At 49.2% G+C, this 17,344-nt stretch overlaps 1 protein-coding gene across 13 annotated transcripts in view; it reads left to right on the top strand.

The window, feature by feature from the left end:
- The window catches only part of adgrb2 (adhesion G protein-coupled receptor B2), a 164,295-nt gene that overhangs the window by 101,583 nt on the left and 45,368 nt on the right, over positions 1-17,344 (top strand). For 12 of the 13 annotated variants that reach the window (XR_015925870.1, XM_088602461.1, XM_088602458.1 and 9 more), the window contains 2 exons: positions 551-653; positions 5,499-5,542. Coding sequence is in view for 11 of the 13 variants with exons in the window: in XM_088602461.1 (XP_088458587.1) it covers positions 551-653; positions 5,499-5,542 (147 nt within the window). In the remaining 2 variants the exon portion in view is untranslated. Of the gene's footprint in view, positions 1-550; positions 654-5,498; positions 5,543-16,516; positions 16,681-17,344 lie in introns of those variants that run through there. The other variant, XM_088602469.1, reaches the window with a different exon arrangement.

The following is a 17,344-nucleotide window of genomic DNA, read 5'->3' as shown; positions in this document are numbered from 1 at the left end:
GGGTGTGACGCTGTGTACACAGCATGTGTCTGTTAGCTGTCTCAGTACTTTTTAATCCCTGATACTGAGAGGGAGATTTTACAAGCCAGGTGAAAACGTATTTTCCATTTGAGTAAGACATAGTTTGCTGGATAGCAATTATTGCAGTCCGTAATTTGCTTTTGTCTCCGAAGAGCACAATTTCGGGCTTCCACCAATTGCATGCTCTCACGTTCAAGCCAGCCCCAGGTGCTGAATATTCCATGGCTGTTGTCTTTCAAGTCAGGAACAATTGCATAGATTGAGGCACAGTTAAAGCATGTTTTCTGGTTCATCCATGCAGTTGATACTGTAAAAAGCCGGCAACCTGTGATGGCTTAGACTGAAGGGGCTCCAGCTGCTCTGTCACAGGAGTTTTATACAGCCAGAGTGACATTTAGTCAAAATCACGGCGAAGCAGAGAACAATATAGTACAAACTGCCAAAACAAAGTCAGTGTAGTTCTCCAGTGTGAAATTCAGATTGTAAATCTTTTCTGAACTCTCACAAGGGTGTTGTCTTGTCTTTGCAGGAGCCCCCAGGTCATCAGCTCCAAGATCCTGACGGTGACAGTGCGGCCGCTGCCCAGCCTCTCTGAGCCCATGGTCGTGGTGGAACTCTCGCCTGTCCTCAACGTGAGTCAGCATGGAGTGGGCGGGGCATGTGTGAGGCGTGGGCGGGGCATGGGGTGGGTCGGTGGGGAGGAGTCTAGGCAGCACGCTGCCTCAGTGATGACATCACCGTCACCTGTCAGTGTCGAGATCACACGGTCCTCCTCTTAACTCAGCAGGTTACTCCCTGAAAATAACAGCAGGCTTTCTTCTTGACATTTCTCCACTGCAGAACTGCAGATAAAGAAGCTTCCGAAGAAACAAACACCAGTTTCAGTCTGGGGATATTTGCATGTTCCGTTGATCCAGAGATTAGGATTTTAAAATACTAGTTGAGAGGCTTCAATTTAAGCAGTGTTGTATACATTTTGAAAATAAAAGAAGAATAAAGTAAAAGCAAAGAGGCCATAGTGGCAACAACACCATTGTGTGTCAAGGTGGATTTACACAATGGTTATTAAAGTTGAAAGGGTTGATTTGGAAAACACTGTTCTGATAAGCTGCCTGTTTTTCATATTTCAGTTTATTGTGAAGGTGAAGGAGAGTGCAAGAGGAAACGCTGGTGTCTTGGGCAGTGAAATCGACTCCATAGTTGTAACTAGTTTTTATTTCTTAGATGGAAAACAAGGAGCAAAGAAAAGTAAAGCACTTTGCTCAAGGTTCAAGGTTAAGAGAAGACACCTGTATTCTCTTTTTCACCCTCAAGCTCCCCTTAGTCATTTAAAAATTGGTTTGCAGTCTGCTAACACGTTTCACTGTGCTTGTGCTCGTGAATCGCCATGAATTTTCAGATATTGAGAAATCTGTGTGCTATGCATGGGAAATTCAGTGAGTAAGCTTTTTTCCCCATCCTAAATGATTGTAATTTGCATGGTCTGTACAATAACTGCATAGTAATGTCATTTGTCTGAAACACTTGCTTGCAAGTCTAGTGGTGTTCTTGATTCAATGCCACTGCAGGTGCAAATACATTTCCTGAAACTGATCTTTTATCCCAGCCTGATGCACAGACGTGGTCTGCGTGCTGCCAGGCAGTGAGAGCACTCACTCTGTGTGTGGATGGTTACATTTCACGATGCTTCAGCTGTCATTGTGCGGCTCTGGCGAGAGGCGAGATGAAGCCCTGTGGACAGGAGATGATGGACGTCTTTGGCCTTGATTATCCAGACCACTCCCCTGGCCTCTCTAGTTGCCTCGTTAATTAGCCCTGCTCCAAGGAGACTTGGGGCATTGAGTTCTGTGAGGACTGGCTCTAATATTCACTAGACTGTATGTGTTGACCTCAGTATGTATGCAGCGGCCTGTTTCTGACCCTGGGCACTTTAGAAGGGTGCCAGGACGAGGTACAAAGCCTTATATTAGTACCTTAGTCTGCGCATTGACGTCCTTTGAGTCATTCCTTGACCGTCCATGAAAAATTAAAACTGCTGGGTGTGCTGCTGGTTTGGTTTCGGCGCTGTGAGTGCCGTGGGGTGTACTGTGTCGGGGTTTGGGGGTTCGGAGGTTTGGCAGCTGCTGAGCCTGCCAGCTGGAGCTGCTGACCTTTCAGCAGCCCACAGGAGCCCAGATGTTGAGCGAGCGCTGTGGTGACAGATGTGCCGAGGGCTTGAGCAGAGCTTGTTCTGTGCCCACACAGACAGGCTGGCTCAGGTTGTGGTGTGCCAGCAGGGCTCTGCGTCACCCACAGGCCTCGATCGTACCTCAGTGCCAAGAGTGCCAGGGCTGGGGAACAGCACGTGTGCAAAACTGAGCAAATGGAATTTAAAAAATTAAAAGGAAGTTATTGAAGCCCAAAACAGGAACAGATCCAGTATGCAATACTGATACTCAGTGTACTTTTCAGAGCCCAGCCTAGCCTGGGTTGCCAGAGTGCCATAATGTAGGTCAGGACCTTTTACATTTAAACTCTTTCAAAGGGCCTGTGAGTGTTGTCTTGTGTTCTAAACAAGGGGTGTCCATCTCTTGTTCTGGGGAGCCTCTGTCCATAGGATTCTTGTCTTATAGAGGCAGAGCAGAGCTGCACTGCAGAGTGAAGTGAAGTCAAAATCATGGCAATGCAGTGAACAATCTAGCACAAACTGTGAGGAACCTGCCAAAACAAGCAGTATAGTTGTATAGGCAGAATAGGCAGCATACAGTGAGATACAACAAAATTCAAATCAACAAGTCCAACACATTGGAACTGTGTTGTTCTGACCTCTGAAGCAGGTGATTTGATCAACGAAGGTGTTTGGAGATCACCTGAAATGCCAGCACTCCGAAGCTCTCTAAGACTACATGTGGTCATTTCCAACTGCTGGAGTGAGGCTCTCCAGGGCCAGCGGTGGACACCCCTGCTTCAGACCATAAACACATAAACAGCCCAGGAATGAAAGACAGGTCTGACCAGTCCAGGCTGGAAGAATATTTGTGGTTCATGTGAGGGCAGTCAGTTGCTTCTCTTCTGTATTAATCTCATTTAGTGATTTAGAAAGGAAGGCGGGTGCACTCAGCGTGTTTGATTGGTGGTATATGCTATTGTGCCTTTTTATATTTTATTGCCTTTTTTCCCTTTGTGATCTGACCTTTGAGCTCTTTCATTCCATTTGGCCCTTAAGCCAAATACGCTTATGATTTCAGTTTAATGCCCACTATGTTAAGAGATCTGCCCTTTGTGAAAGCTGAATTTTGATGTATTGCTGGGTCTGCTTAAATATTTACTCTGTAGTGCCTAATGCTAAGCATTTCAGCAAGCCTGTTTTGACATGTTCCAATTTTGGTGCAAGACTGTGCTGTTTCAGGAACCTGAAGTCTAATTTTAATGCACCCCCCATTTTTCTGCTCCTCGCTGCATTTTGTACAGCTCTCCTACTCATTTCGCAAAGGTTCTAGCGTGATTAGAAGTGTCAAAGTCAAAAATAAGGGGTGTAAAATGAAACGCAACACATCCTCAAAGAGCAATTAGATGTGTCTGAGAGCCTTACATAAGCGTGCAAACGCATCTAAAATTCCGAAGATTTTCGCATAAATATGCTAAACCCCTGCCGACGCGATGCAGGCGATGCTTCTCGGGAATGAAGAGCAGGCGTAACGAGTTCAGATCCTGCAGCAGAGCCTGACTGTGGAAGCACAGCTCGCACACAGGAAGAGGAAGGGCTGTGTCCGAGGGGAAAGGACCCTGATTCCCAGTGAGATGCAGACACGGCGCTGCCTGTGTGGGCTGTCACTGGAGCTCTCTTTCATGCTCACCAGTGCTTGAGCTCAGAAGTATCTTGCAAGTCCTCCCAATCAAGCACTGTGTCACTGTCATGTCTGGGGATAGAGTCGCCGCAGTGAGGCAAATAAAATACTCATCTCCCTTTCATCCCAGCAAGTGGAGCTTAATAAGATGATCAAATAAACCAATTTAACACAGTGCAACAGTCGTCTGCGGCTTTATCGGCTTCTTTGTAGACCTTTTTAACTACTACTTGCAAGGATAAACTTTTAACTACCTGTTGCAAGGATAAACAAATGTGGAAGAGGGAAAAACAGAAAATGAATCCTAGACAAGCCAGTTCAACAAATGACATGACAGTATTTATGAATGTTTCTGATAATCAGGACACTGAAAAGCAACTCATTGCTCCGGTGTGTTCATGGGCCCTCCCCCATGGATGTTGTGGGACCGCTGCATCCCCATTTCACTCCAGGAAACATACGCAGATGCCACGCCCCCCACCCCCCACCTGCACCATCACAGACACACCCACAGGAAGTAGAGGACCATGGCAAACGGGGAGCTGGTATAATCAGGGTTCCCATATGAACTCATCCAGTCGTACTTGCCTCCCTTAAGATGCACTTTGAGTTACCCTGCTCATTCTGACCCTCAGTATATACTGTAGCTGCCCTGCTTCTAAATCTTTACAGAACAGGCAGTAGCCTTTCTCAGCACATGTTGAGTCATAGGGAAGTTGTTGTTCTCCCAGCAGTCCCACTGAGGATTGTGGCATCACCAGCAGGGGGAGTCTGGTGTTCACAGGCAGCCCTGTGTGAGCAGGGAGCATTCATTACTACTGTCCTGGCACTTAGCGTGTGGGGCTGGAGCTGTCTGACGGGCTTCTGCACCCCCTTTCAGAGCGGGAAAGAGGGGTACTCGACCAGCACCCTGCTTCGTGTGCAGCAGGCCGTGCAAGACAGTGATGAGCCAGAGTGACAGAGAGCCTGCGCCTCTCGCCCTGCGAAAAAATGAGGCCGTTAAGCTGAGAGGCTGCCGAAGCTGTAAAAGCTACTGCCGCATTGTCCTTCCGCTTGGCAAGGGTGCCATCCCTCATCCCCACCACTCTGATTAATGGCCTAGTTTTAAGGATCAAACAATAAAAAAGAAATACCTGTCACTTTTCAGAATGCCTTAGCTGTCGTTTCAGTAGCATCTCCCATTCATCTACTTTGATGTTAAAAGCAATTAAAATCCCTGAATAATTAAGATAGCACATTTTAGCCGGTACCCTGTGCCGCATGAATGTTGAAAGGTTCAGGAACATGTCTCTTCAGTGCTTTTTTTCCCATGACAGCCAGTAACCAAGTCAGTTCACTTCTTTATGTTAAAGGGTGATCTTATCTCAGTGGGGCAAGTAGTTTCTCCCAGAAATGTTGGGATGCAGTGATCCTGCTGTCTGGTCTGATTTGCTGCGTAATCTGCTGAGAACAACAGCTCTTATAGGCGGCCAAGTGTTTGACAGACACCTGTCCATAGCTGCCCAAGCTCTCAGGGCTCTGAAACTGCTCGTAGGCTCTTAAAGGTGTAACAGACAGGGCGGGACAGGACCGTGTCGTCTTTCCCAGCGCCCCCTCCCGTGACCCCCTGTGAGGTCTGCTGGCATTAACTGTCTTCTCTCTCCCCCGCAGGGCACCTCTGACCCGCTGTGCGTCGTGTGGGACGACTCCAGCCCGTAAGTCCCTCTGCCGCGTGTGTGCTGTGTGCCTGGTGGGGGGGGCGGGGGTCAGTGCTGTACTATCAGGCTCAGATCAGTCCAGTTTAAAGTCCTGCCCCCAGCACAGACCTCTGTTGCAGCTGGACCTCTGCCTGTTCTCCAGAAGGCCTTCCTTCATGCCCTGCATTCCCTCATTCTGTCACTAGCCACTCCGCTGAGCCTGCAAGGAGCACAGCATGTAAAGCTGTAGACCTGGAGAAGGTGAACTCTGCTGTACTCGTTGTTTGAGAGTTTAGAGTGTGGAGAAGAGTCAGAGTTTTTATTACTGTTTTTTGGGGGTGCATGAGGAGAGCAGGCTGTCCATGTAAGGGCATCTCATTCGTTGTCACTGGTTAAGTGAGTGTTTGCACTGGCCTGGCTACAGGGGGCGCTGTGGAATACAGTAGGGCTCAGGCTACATTCACAGAGGTGCAGACTCCAGTGTTCTGTGCTAAGGGAGGAACAGGGGGTCACCCAGGCCCTCCCAGAGGGGGAGAGAGTGCCGCACTCAAAGACTCACAGGCACTGGAACAATTTCTGAGCCCCTGAGCTTGCATAGGCTCCTGAAGAACTTCAGCAAGACAGACCGATTAAATGCCCACCATGGCTTCGGTTTCTGTGCAAGACAAGCCAGGCTTCTTCCTCTGATACTGGATACACTTTCAAGATATATCTGACATCTCCAGGAAGGAGCTGGGCTCCAGACTGCAGGGAGAGCTCTCCTGCCCTTGTGCGCCGCTGTGAGGCTCTGGAAGAAGAGCAAGGAAACCTGTCGATCGGTTTCCCTCACCTTCCCTGGAATTCCCGGCCTGGGAAGTTTGTTATTGCTGTGCGCGGTGCTGGCTCCCGAGCCGGGGCTGCTGTGTCGACGCCCCTGCCTGCGCAGAAGCTCCACTGAAGGGAATCAAGCCGACAGAGGGGCCTCCCTGTTTCCTGTGTTAGTGTGTAGTGGAGCTCTGTCGCAGCGTGTGCATTTGTTCCAGGCTTAGTGGAGATTAGAGGCTATTAGCTGAACAGACCTGCCCACGTGATTTCTGTGCTGCTCCTTATCCAGACTGGCCCCATGTCTCCTGCAGCACATCTCTGTTCCCCTTGCCCACGGCAGGCCTGTACCGCAGCTCTTCCACACCAGTCAGCAGCTTCACGTCCTCAACTGCAAGTGGGAGTTCCACACTCCAGAGCTTCTCTACAAATTAAGATGGAAATTAATTATAAAGGGTGGCATCTTAATAACAAAGGCTTTGATTTACTCTGACTTCTAGTAAAAAAAATTTCGAGCACAGTTTTGCTTTCTTATTGTCGGAGATACTGGGCCCAGCCTAACAGAAAAACTGCAGGCAAAGAGGAGCTAAAAGCTTGATTAGAATGAAAATAAGATCAGCTAATTAGCCGCACAGAAAACCCAATTTAACACACCAAAGTCGATTAGCAAAAAAACAGATTACCGTGTAGACAAAATTAAATTAGAATAATTAAACAAGTGGGAGAATGGGTGATTAAAAGTGCTGTGAGATGTGGAGGAATTTGATTGTTATCAGAGAATAAACTGCAGACAAAATATGTAAAGGAGGGAGATAATGCTTTTGAAACCCTTAAATGTCAAGAGATAAGAGGTTTGTAGCCTCAGATTCTCAGACTCCGAAAGGGCAAGTAGATGAAACTCCATGACAGGAAGGTACAGGCTGTTCAGCAGCTCACAGAAAATACAGTATGTTCACAGACCCACTTTGTCACTTGGGGCTTTGAAAGTCCCCTGCCTTAGATCAACATCACATTCAGTGGGGCCTGCTGAAAACATCCAACTGAAAATGTGCAACTGTTTCTCTGTTCATCACATAAAACATCTCACTGAGAGCCAGGTTGCCCTGATTAGGTGCTGTGGTGAAGAGCTGACAGAGCTAGGGCTGGCAGAGGAGGGCAGAAGCTGGTCCTCCGTCTTCCACGGCGTCTGCAGGCTGAACTTTAAAGAAATCCGCCTGCCTGAAGCAGCACAGAAAGAGCTGCCATCGTGGCGATTTGTCCAGCTCCTTGGTCCGGAAGAATAGCGCAGGCGGACAGTGTCTTTATTATACTCTTCAGTGGCAGCACAATATTTAGTACAACTGCAGTAAATAAGCCCTTGTTTCAACGGCGCTCCTGTCATGAAAGTTTAATTTCAGTGTCATTTTATTAGCCAGCTGGCTCGCAGAAACACGAACCAATGAAGTTTTTTATGAATTAGCACTTACCCCTTGAAGCAGAGACCTTTCTCGCGTAGAATCACTTTTAAACCGTGCTTTGGCTCATTTTATTCCACTGCTGAAACGGCCCAAAAGTTGTACTTAAGTGATTGGCTGATAATAATTAATTGCATTTATAAACTGTAGCTCTTTCCTTCCCAAACCACTACGCCTATAGGAAGGGACCCATTTCATCCATCACTGAAGGGCAGGGGAGGAGGGAGAATCTGCTTCAGACAGAGTCACAGTAACACTATGATGATGGTAGAAATGAAGAATCTGGGTCGCTCTATTGTTCCAGGTTTTGGGGGCGTACAGTTTGTTTGAATGTTTTAATGGAACGTGTAATTACTTCCCATTGTAATTGTTAGTTGCTCCTGGCGCTCTGAAGGGCTGCCGCACAGTAAGTGCCCGTCCTCAAGGGGGAGCTCCAGGTGTCTTTCCAAAGCCCATGCGCACTCCTGGCAGGCAGGCTTTTAAAGCTGGAGATGTTGGAGACTAGATTTACTGCTGATAAACTGTCGAGAATAAAACGAGGTCTCATTCCTTGAAACAAAGAGGTATTGTAACAAGTTTGTGAAAAGGAAGTTCTGAATTCCAATCCCTGCTGCTAAAGAGAAGAATTATAGGATAAAAACATCCTCATAAAAACATTCCCAATGCACAGCTCTGTGATTTAAAAGAAGACAAACCTTAGGAAATTCTATTTTATCAAGATTTACTGGCATTTTGCCCCAGATGTTTTTCAGCTTCCGTCAAGCCAGGAGAAAGACAGGCAGTCAGGAGAGCCCGGAGGCTGACTGGGTAGACAGTGCAGCTCAAGGTGACTGCCGTGTGTTCCTGGCCGGCAGGGCTGACAGAGACGGATGTGCTGTGCACAAGCTGCATCTTTGAGGAAGGGGCAGCTCGTAAACTCGTTTGCAGCTTTCAGAAGAGGGAACGGTCTGCACCAGTCGAACACGCGACACGCAGAAGGGCTCGGAGTGAATCTCCGAATTCCAAGTGCAGGGGGGTGAAAGCTGGTGTTCTGTGGGATGTGCAGGATGTCAGGAATGTTTGGTTTGAAAAGCTGCTTCATTAAATCTGTGACTGACATAAGGGATTGTAAGGTATTATTGTGCAACCTAGAAAAAGAAATAAGCACCCTGTTACTATTTCTGTTTCTGCCAGGACTGGAGGCTGTCCTACTCCTAGTTTTAATAAGCTGGAGGTCCGTCTCCTTATAACTGCTTGTTGGTGTGCCTGGCAGGCAGGCAGCCTCTGGTTCCGGTTGCTCGGGCACTTGGGGCTGTGCCTCAGGCTGCTGTGCTCTGGCTGTGCTCCGCTCCACGTCTCCGGCAGATCAGTCTGTAGGCCAGCCTGTGTCTCCCAGTCCCCCAGATGGTCTTTGTGTGTCACAGTCCACCCTCTGGCTGCTATGGTTCTGAAACTTTAAGTGGTCGTTACCTTGAGGGGGCAGCATTTTATTTTCTTCTACAAGTAAGGACTATTTTCCCGCATTTGTTTGGAAGCCTCCTGGGTCTTTTGATGCAGACACGCTTGATATTATATTTTACTACGTAATATATTATTGTATTTTACTACACAGAGCCAAAGGAGGTTTGCTGGTCATTCCCACTTTTTACCTACTTATTGGTATGCGTTTTTAAAACTTTCTCTTAGATATCTCTAGTGAGCTGTAAGTCTAATCCTGCTATTGATTTGTGCTGAGGTGCACAATCCCCAAAGTGAAACGATGGTTACAAACCGCTTGAAACCACTTGGCCCATACATACCCCTGCAGGCTGCTAGTAGCTTATTGATCCGAGAACTTCATCAAAGCTGTTTATTGAAGGATCGTGCAGAAACAGCGTGGCCAGCACCGGGCTGGAGATTGCTGTACTGTATTATTCGGCAATGAAATTAAATGCCCGCAATGTGTGATGGGGCCGAAGGGAGTGTTAGAGCTGGACAAGAGCCCTGCGATGATCCGCTGCAGGGTGCAGGCGCAAGCAGTGCTCTGTACCACTCAGACACTGATTCCAGAGATCCGCCAAACGGCTGAAGAAAGCCTCTCTGAAGGGAGGTTCAAATATCCAAAGCAGAAGTAGCCAAGAGAGTGTTAAGGTACAGTGTTGCGGTTGTGTGTTCTGCAAGGCTGTAAGGTGTGCAGCACGGTGGCGCAGTGCTTTGCATTGCTGCCTCTGAGCACGGCGGCCCTGGGTTCAATTCCTGGGGCACTGCCTCTGTGCGGTCTGTATGTTCTCACTGTGTCCGTGTGGGCTTCTTCCCACAGTCCAAAGACATGCTGGTAGGTGAACTGGCTTCTGGGAAAACTGGCCCTGAAAAGAGTGTGCATGCCCTCTCCAGGGTGTTTCCTGCCTCGCACCCGTTGCTTGCTGGGATAGGCTCCAGCTCCCCTGCCACCCCGAGATGGACGGAGCGTTTAGAAAACGGATGGGTGGGCTGGAAGGCGAGGCGGGATTCCTATGTGGAAGGGCAGTCCCAGACGTGCTCGAGGCAACAGAAATGCCCCTTGCTCCGGAGCAGCAGACCAGGGCTCTGCGGGCGCTGGGCTGTGCCAGGCCTGGCGGGCTGGCAGCCATGCCCTGACACAGGGCGAGGTGACATATGCCTCGTGGGGCCCCAGCAGTGCCCAGCCACTCGGAAGAGAAGTTTTGACTGCTGATGGTCAGACTCCCAACCAGAGAGAGAGTTTTTTACAGGTGGACTAGGGGGTGAAAACAAATAACAAAATTAATTGGAGAGAGCCGCCCGGTCTTGAGTTCAGGAAGCACACAGCCTTTTTTTAATAAGTCAGATTCTAGAAGCTCAGAAGAGAGAGAATCTAATGAAATCTGAGGTAAGATCGAGAAGCAGTAATTGAGCTCATGCCCTCAAGCTGCAGCAAATCCATGTTGTGCATTTTTCACGCTGAAAAACAGAATGTATAGAAATAATTTTCCTTGTAATTCCTTGCTTGTATATAGTGTTTTTGATCCCCGAGGATCTCAGTGCCTGAGGTTCAGCCCCACCTGGGCGACAGCAGCAGATCAGGGGAGGATCAGAGAGAGAAACTGCTTCACCAGTTGAGTTTAGTGGGAACTTTAGGATGGTGAGGTTGCATGAGTGGCGGAAAGCCAGGACACTGTTGCAAAGTGCAGGGCTCTTTAATGAGCACGAAGGCAGGTGTTTGTGTGTAAAGTGCCAGAAGGTGGCATCTCTTACAGCACAGTGTTCCCGGTCACCATACTGGGGCATTGGGGTGAGAATTGTGGTCCCAGGAGAAAAGTACCACATGCAGGTCTACCTCCTTGAGTTCTGCCATTGCAGTCCTGACCTGGTCCAGCTGTCATGAGCTTCTGGGATTGGAAAAGATCAGGTTACCAGGTTCCAGTGGTTTCCAAGTAATCATTTCTGTATTTTCTATCATTGGCAGTAGTCTTGAGTCATTCTTAATCTTGAGTGACTCCTTCTCTCAATGGAAGGACAGTGAGTGAGAACTGGCAAGCTGTGCTGATCAGAACGTACCACACAGTGCTCCTGACAGCTCCTTTCTGTTCATCCGTCCCTTTCCTGAAGAACATCTGTCCCATCACAATCATGTCATCGGAAAACATGTTGCAGGACATGGACTGGTTTCTGTGTGCTAACGAACAGTGGACATCAGTTCAGCTCTTACAGGAGATTAGATGACCCGCGCATGTCTCAAGCCTGAAGCCTGCGGCAGAGACTCTCTTTGGGCCTGTGCTGGGATGCAGTGTGCCAGGATGTGTGCCAAGCCCCGTTTTGTGTGCACCTGCACATAGTCACGCCCATTTAGAAGGAAAGGTTAGATTCCCACACAGGAAGTCAGAGCGTCTCGGAATTGATGCAGAATTTTAAAGATGCAAAAAAAGCGTTCTCACCCTTTCCAGAGTACTTTTACAGCACACAATTTCTGGAGTTTACTTGGAAGTCACAAATGCAAATTTCAAATAATAGCAAAAAGCTTTTAAAGTTGCCCTGTTACTTAAAGTAAAAAAGGGAAACATCAGCTTTTTCTAAATACTCTCAGCTCTGACACTCTTCTGCTCCTCTGGTGTGTACTATAAGACAGTTGTCTTTCAAGACACTGAAGCAGGGTGTCGATGAGAAGTGTCCGGCCAGTCCTAATTCAGCTTCTGAACATCCATACGAATTTCCGTTTGCTTGTTGAATGTCGAGACGCAGTGATTATTCTGCCAGTGTCAGTGGGCAATTGGGGTGTCTCCCCCAGGCCAAAGCAGCTGTAGTAGGAATCACAACCACAACTCATCTTTAATCAGTTTTTATTACCAGCGATGTTGCAATTCCATTGAATCGCTAAAAGGATTTTAAGTGAATCATGTGTATCAGTTTCAAACATTTTAATCTCCTGGATATGAGCCAGGGCACAGCATAGTTGTTAATAACTGTGCTTGTGTTGCATTTCTTCCCTAGTGCATGCTAAACTAATCCTAATGTGACTGTCCGTACTCTTTTTAAAAGGGACACATGCGATTTTGATGGAGGCTCAGGCCGGCTGTGTTTTGCCCACGGTCTGGTGCAGTGCCTCCTTATTTAATAGAGCTCCTGGCTGTGTGCCAGCCTCACCTTCGCCATGCTGAGTCACTGTCTCGCTGGCAACACTTCCAGTGCCCTCTCTCCCCTCCCTTTCAGCTCGGGGCTCGGAAACGATGTGCGAACGTCACAGGACACCCTGCTCACAGAAACTTTCACTTGTCCAGGAACGTTTGATGCTGCCAAATGCTAACCAGGACACATTCATAGAGACACATTTTAGGTTCCAAGGGTGACCCTGGGTCTTGGGTTCGATTCCTGGGACTGTTGTTTTCCGCTTTGTCCACTGTGCTTCCGGGGAATGTCAGGAAAGAGGAGCTTTCTGGTTTACTGATGGATTGACGTCTTGCTGATCCCCTGCTCAGGCCTCGTCAGGCCCTTGACCACCCCTCTGATCCCCACAGCGGGGGTCCAGGACTCTGGCGCTCGGTGATGAAGAGACCCTGCTCTCCTGGCGCTGCTGCAGGGCTCTCTCCTCTGTTGTGTGCTGTTTCTGTAACAGAATAACACGGACAGATGTGACCCAGTTAAGCCCCTCTTGTCATAGTTATTCGAACCTCTGTTCGGTCCCTGAAGAGCCTGCTTTGCAGTGTCCCACTGTTTTATTTATTTTTTAACTTTTGATCCCTGACAGAGTGTGTAATTGGAATTTGTGGGTTCTTTGTGGATAGGAGTCCCAGCTATTTTCGTCAATATCTAATTTATCTGCCAGTCTTGACCTTCACTGTGTGATATATGTATTCCTCTGGCTCCCTTTCTCTCTTTTTCAACCTCCTGTCTCCTGCCTTCCATGTTTGCATCTGTGTGGTGCCTTGGGAGTCCACGCGGGGCCTGTCAGAACCTGTTTCTCAGCTCACAAGACACTTTGCATTTCAGAAACTTGACTGGCTCCCAGATTTGCTTTTCTTCTGGTTTTGCCTCACTCTTAACCACTATAGCAAGCGATCCTGTTATCAATCAGGGGTCCCAGGTGAGCCGCCAGAATTGTCCCCAGAAAGTGTTTCAGCATCAAAGGAGACTCAACTCACCTGCGGTTTTGCTTTACTGTTTTAATATTCTAAGTTATGATCCTAAATCTCACTAGAGTCTTCTGTTTAAAAGAGGAAGCTCCTTAATAACTGGAAATACCCCAGCCCAACACAGGTGGAAACTCTTCAAAGGAGCTTGTAGCTGATGATTCAGCACAAGAGCCTGCCCACGGTTATTGATTCGATTATTACTTACTCTGCCTTGGAAATAGCGCATTTCTCGCAGTTTAAGTTGTTGGGTTCAATGCTGTCCATACGTCCTCTGCCTCATTTTCACAGAAGCGGACATCAGGGTGGACAAGCAACCCACATGAGGTGGGACAAAAGTGATCAGAGCAGAGGAGCGGAGCAGAGTAGGTCTTAAAAAACCATAGCATAGCACGCTGTGAGGTTTTGTACGGCAGGAGAAGACATTTCATTTAATTTTTCTGTTCATAAAGATTCCTTGTCAACATGGCTTGACCTCTGCTTAAAGCCCTTCTGAAAAAAACATCCCGATCCTTAGCTAGGTTTGGAAAGTGTATCCTGTATCAGAAAACGTGGTGTCAAGACACTTCTTTTTGTAGCGGTCTTGAGGTGAGGGCTGAAACAAACAGGAGGCACGGTGAGAATCTGAGCAGCAGAGAAGCGCTCATGTTGTGTAACTGGACGCACTGAGACACCGCACCGCTCCCCCGGGAACACGGACTGTTTCAGCTGACGGAGCTGATAAAGGAAGAGAAGGGGAAATGAGAAATAGAAGGAAGACAGAAACGGAAGCCAGGTGTTTGTTGAAGCTGGATGGTGAAATTCGGCACATGCTCATGAGTTGGCACCGATGTGGGGAAGGGCCATGCCCAGCAAAATCTGGCTGCGGCAGAGAAATTAATTGTTCCTGTGGATAATTTCCGGGGATGTGCAAATCCCTTCCAAATCCCCAGCTGGTCCCTGGCTTGAGATTGACAGGAGCCACACAGAAGCCGCTTCTGGCTTATCGGAGCCGCGCACGCTGCTCCTTTCTCCCAGCGCATCGCCACAAGAATCCCGCCAGCTGGTCCGCTCGACAACGCTGCCCCCCGCGTTCCCCTCCCTGTGCCCCGGCCACTCCTCGCCCCCTCTGCCCCGGCTCGGCTGCTCTCCGGTTCCGCTGGTCCGCCGGCTGCATCCCTGCGTCTCTCTCCCCCTCCGGGTCTTTGGATACGGAAGAGAGTGAGGGAAGGAGAGGAATAACACCGGTAAACAAATTACTCCTTTGTTCAACATTTTCTTACTATTATTAAACCCCTGCTCACTGTCTCTTCTGTCGGGTTACAGATTGATTAAAAGTCCCAGATAAGATCCCCCAGGTATCCCCTCAGACGTGCAGTGATATGATGATGCTGGCAGATTTTCTGTATCACACACAGAGGGAGGGAGAAACGTTTCTAGCGTAGCCTCCAGCAGAGACATTTTTCTCATCCTGAAATGATTGATTAGACCGGGAATACAATGGACTAGCACTATAGTCATTCCTTTAAAACCTGAACGCATCCGCTCCACGATCAGGAGAGCCAGAGGAAGGAGGTGTCTCCAGGTGTACGACTCCACTAGATTTATGGCTGGGACTGTCGAGCAGTATTCACCGGAGACGAGCGCTACTTCCGACATTCTCCACACCGGGGGGATCCGTGACAGTCAGGAGCCATCCTCCGCGCCTTCTGATTTTCCCATTTATTCCACGCTGTGAACTTGTGAAACGCATCTCTGCGAAAGCAGCTCAGAGATCAGCGCCCAGATCCAGCAGCCAGAAGCAAAGCCCGTTTTCCTGGGCGAGGTTCTGTCAGCCTCTGGGACCGGTCAGCAAGCGCTGTGCTGGGACAGGGACAGGAGCCCTGGCATCCTGGGAGAGCTGGAATAAATTAAAATGAGCTGGGCAGTGTTACAGACAGTCTCCCTCTGCCCCCTCCCTTGTCTCGCCTAATTTAACAATGATCATATCCATCTTTCCATCCTGACATATTTCAGGATTGCGTCGGCCGGCCACTGTTGTGTTTATCCCGCCTTGTTCTCCAGGCCCATATGCCTGCTCCTTCTGCCTGTCAGCCACCGACTCGCTGGCGGCTTCGCGGCTGCATCCTCTCCAGCCGGAGCTTCGGTGGCGGGGATTAGAAAAGAAAACCCATTCCAGATCTGTGTCTTTAGGATCTCCCAGAGAACCCGTATCGGATTGATTGAACATGCTGCTGGTGTTCCGGGAGGAGTCCCGATGGGAGAATTTACTCTAGCAAACAGAAACGCAAGGTGACCTCAAGGAGAGTCTGGGCCGCGGTGCCCGCTGGCTTTGCTATGGCTTGCCCTGTTGGCTGGCCAGGGACACCATCCTGAGCTAGAGGCCAGCTATCCTGCAGCTGAGGTCATATGTGTATCTATGATCATGATCAGCAGGCCAGTGCTTGTTGCCTACTTACTGCTGCTGTTGAGGAGCTAATCCCAAGCCTCGTCTAAATCTCAGATACCAGATCTCAAGGATACCGAGCCTAAGCCCCCTTCTAACCCCATTAGAAAGCACAGCGGCAGCCACCACTCCTGCCAGTTCTTTCTGGCTGGCCGGAGAAGGGGCACGTTTCGTTTCCTACTGGTCGGATGTCAGCAGCTTCCTGCCCTGCGCCCCTGTGTCTTCCCGTGGCCAGAAGGGGGATTGGAGTCTGGCCCTTCCGTTCCGTCCCACAGCAGGAGTTTGGCACAGCCGGCTCGTCGGCAGTTTGGTTAGTAGATCCTTAATTCACGTTGCTGCCTGAGCCCAGGTGGGATTCCTGCAGAGTTTTCCTGTAACGATGTTACACTCGGCAGCTGAACAGCTCCAGGACGTCCTGCCTCGGAGGTGTTAATGCAGATTTGGGCTGGTCAGTGCTGCGGTTTCTATTCTGTGTGCAGTATGAAGGTGCACACAGTGACTACATATGAATGAGCACATCGAAGTTTAACCTAAACCCAAATAATAATGTGCATCTTGTTTTAATCTAGATTTTATAATGAAGGCTGTGATGACAGTGACAGTTTCCTAACCCTCCGTCTGGAGACATGTGCCTCTGCTGTCATTTTTCACCCCTGATGCCACACTTCCCTGCCTGCTTCTCTCCCCCTGCTTTTAATGCATTCAGACATTAAGCCTTAAGCATCTTATGTTTAAAATGAGCTGAACTGGGATAAAGTGCATCTCTTTCTCTCGTGGCATTATCTTCGGCGCGGGGCTGGCGTGCTGCATCTCTCCCTGTCTCTACAGCAACATCTGCGTTCCACCTTATCCTCTCTCATCGCTTCGTGAACCCTTTCCCTTCGCGCTCCGAGGGAGGTATGTGAGTCTGCCCTCTCGCTGCCCTGTGCTGGTGATGCCTCCTGTTCTCTGGAGCTCGTGGGCTGCTCTCTGTCCAGACGCAGACGGGGAGCTGGGCAATGGAGCTGTGTGGATGCAGGTGTAATCGTTTCCCCTCAGTCCTGTGCTGCTGTGTTTTCAGGGCTGGGGCTCTGCTGCGTGCGGCTCCGGTCAGCCTTGCTCTGTGAAACGGTGTGGTGCAATTCAGTGAGCTGCTGAGCTCTTGGATAAGCTTGCTTTAAGAGGAAGTGTGGGGGGGGGAGACCCAGTGGTCCGCAGTAAAAGTGCCGAATTGCTTCATTTGCTGATGTTATTGCCTCGGATTAGTTTGTGAAAGAAAAAGTTTCCAGCGTGAGAAAGTGGGCTTCTGGCGCTCTGTACGTTACCGTATCTGTGTGTAGACAGCTGTGCTGTTGCTAAGCGATCACTGAATGAAGAAACAAAAGGTGATTGACCCCCTGCCCAACCCCCCCGGAGAGCAGGGCACGGAGATTTGGGGGGACTGGGGGATGCTGGCATCGCTGTCCCTGTTGAGAGTGGAGGAGGGGGTCTCGGTTAATACTGCCCCGCTGCTCTTAGAACTTACCAACATCTCCTCACAGGCGCCCGGACACCCAGGCCAGTGTTGCGTGAGAGCTGGCTG

The sequence above is a fragment of the Lepisosteus platostomus genome, chromosome 13 (genome assembly GCF_059453375.1).
Source record: "Lepisosteus platostomus isolate fLepPlt1 chromosome 13, fLepPlt1.hap1, whole genome shotgun sequence".
NCBI classification, from domain to species: Eukaryota; Metazoa; Chordata; class Actinopteri; order Semionotiformes; family Lepisosteidae; genus Lepisosteus; species Lepisosteus platostomus.
Note: the sequence above shows the minus strand (reverse complement) of the source record. Positions and strands in the feature narration are given on the sequence as shown.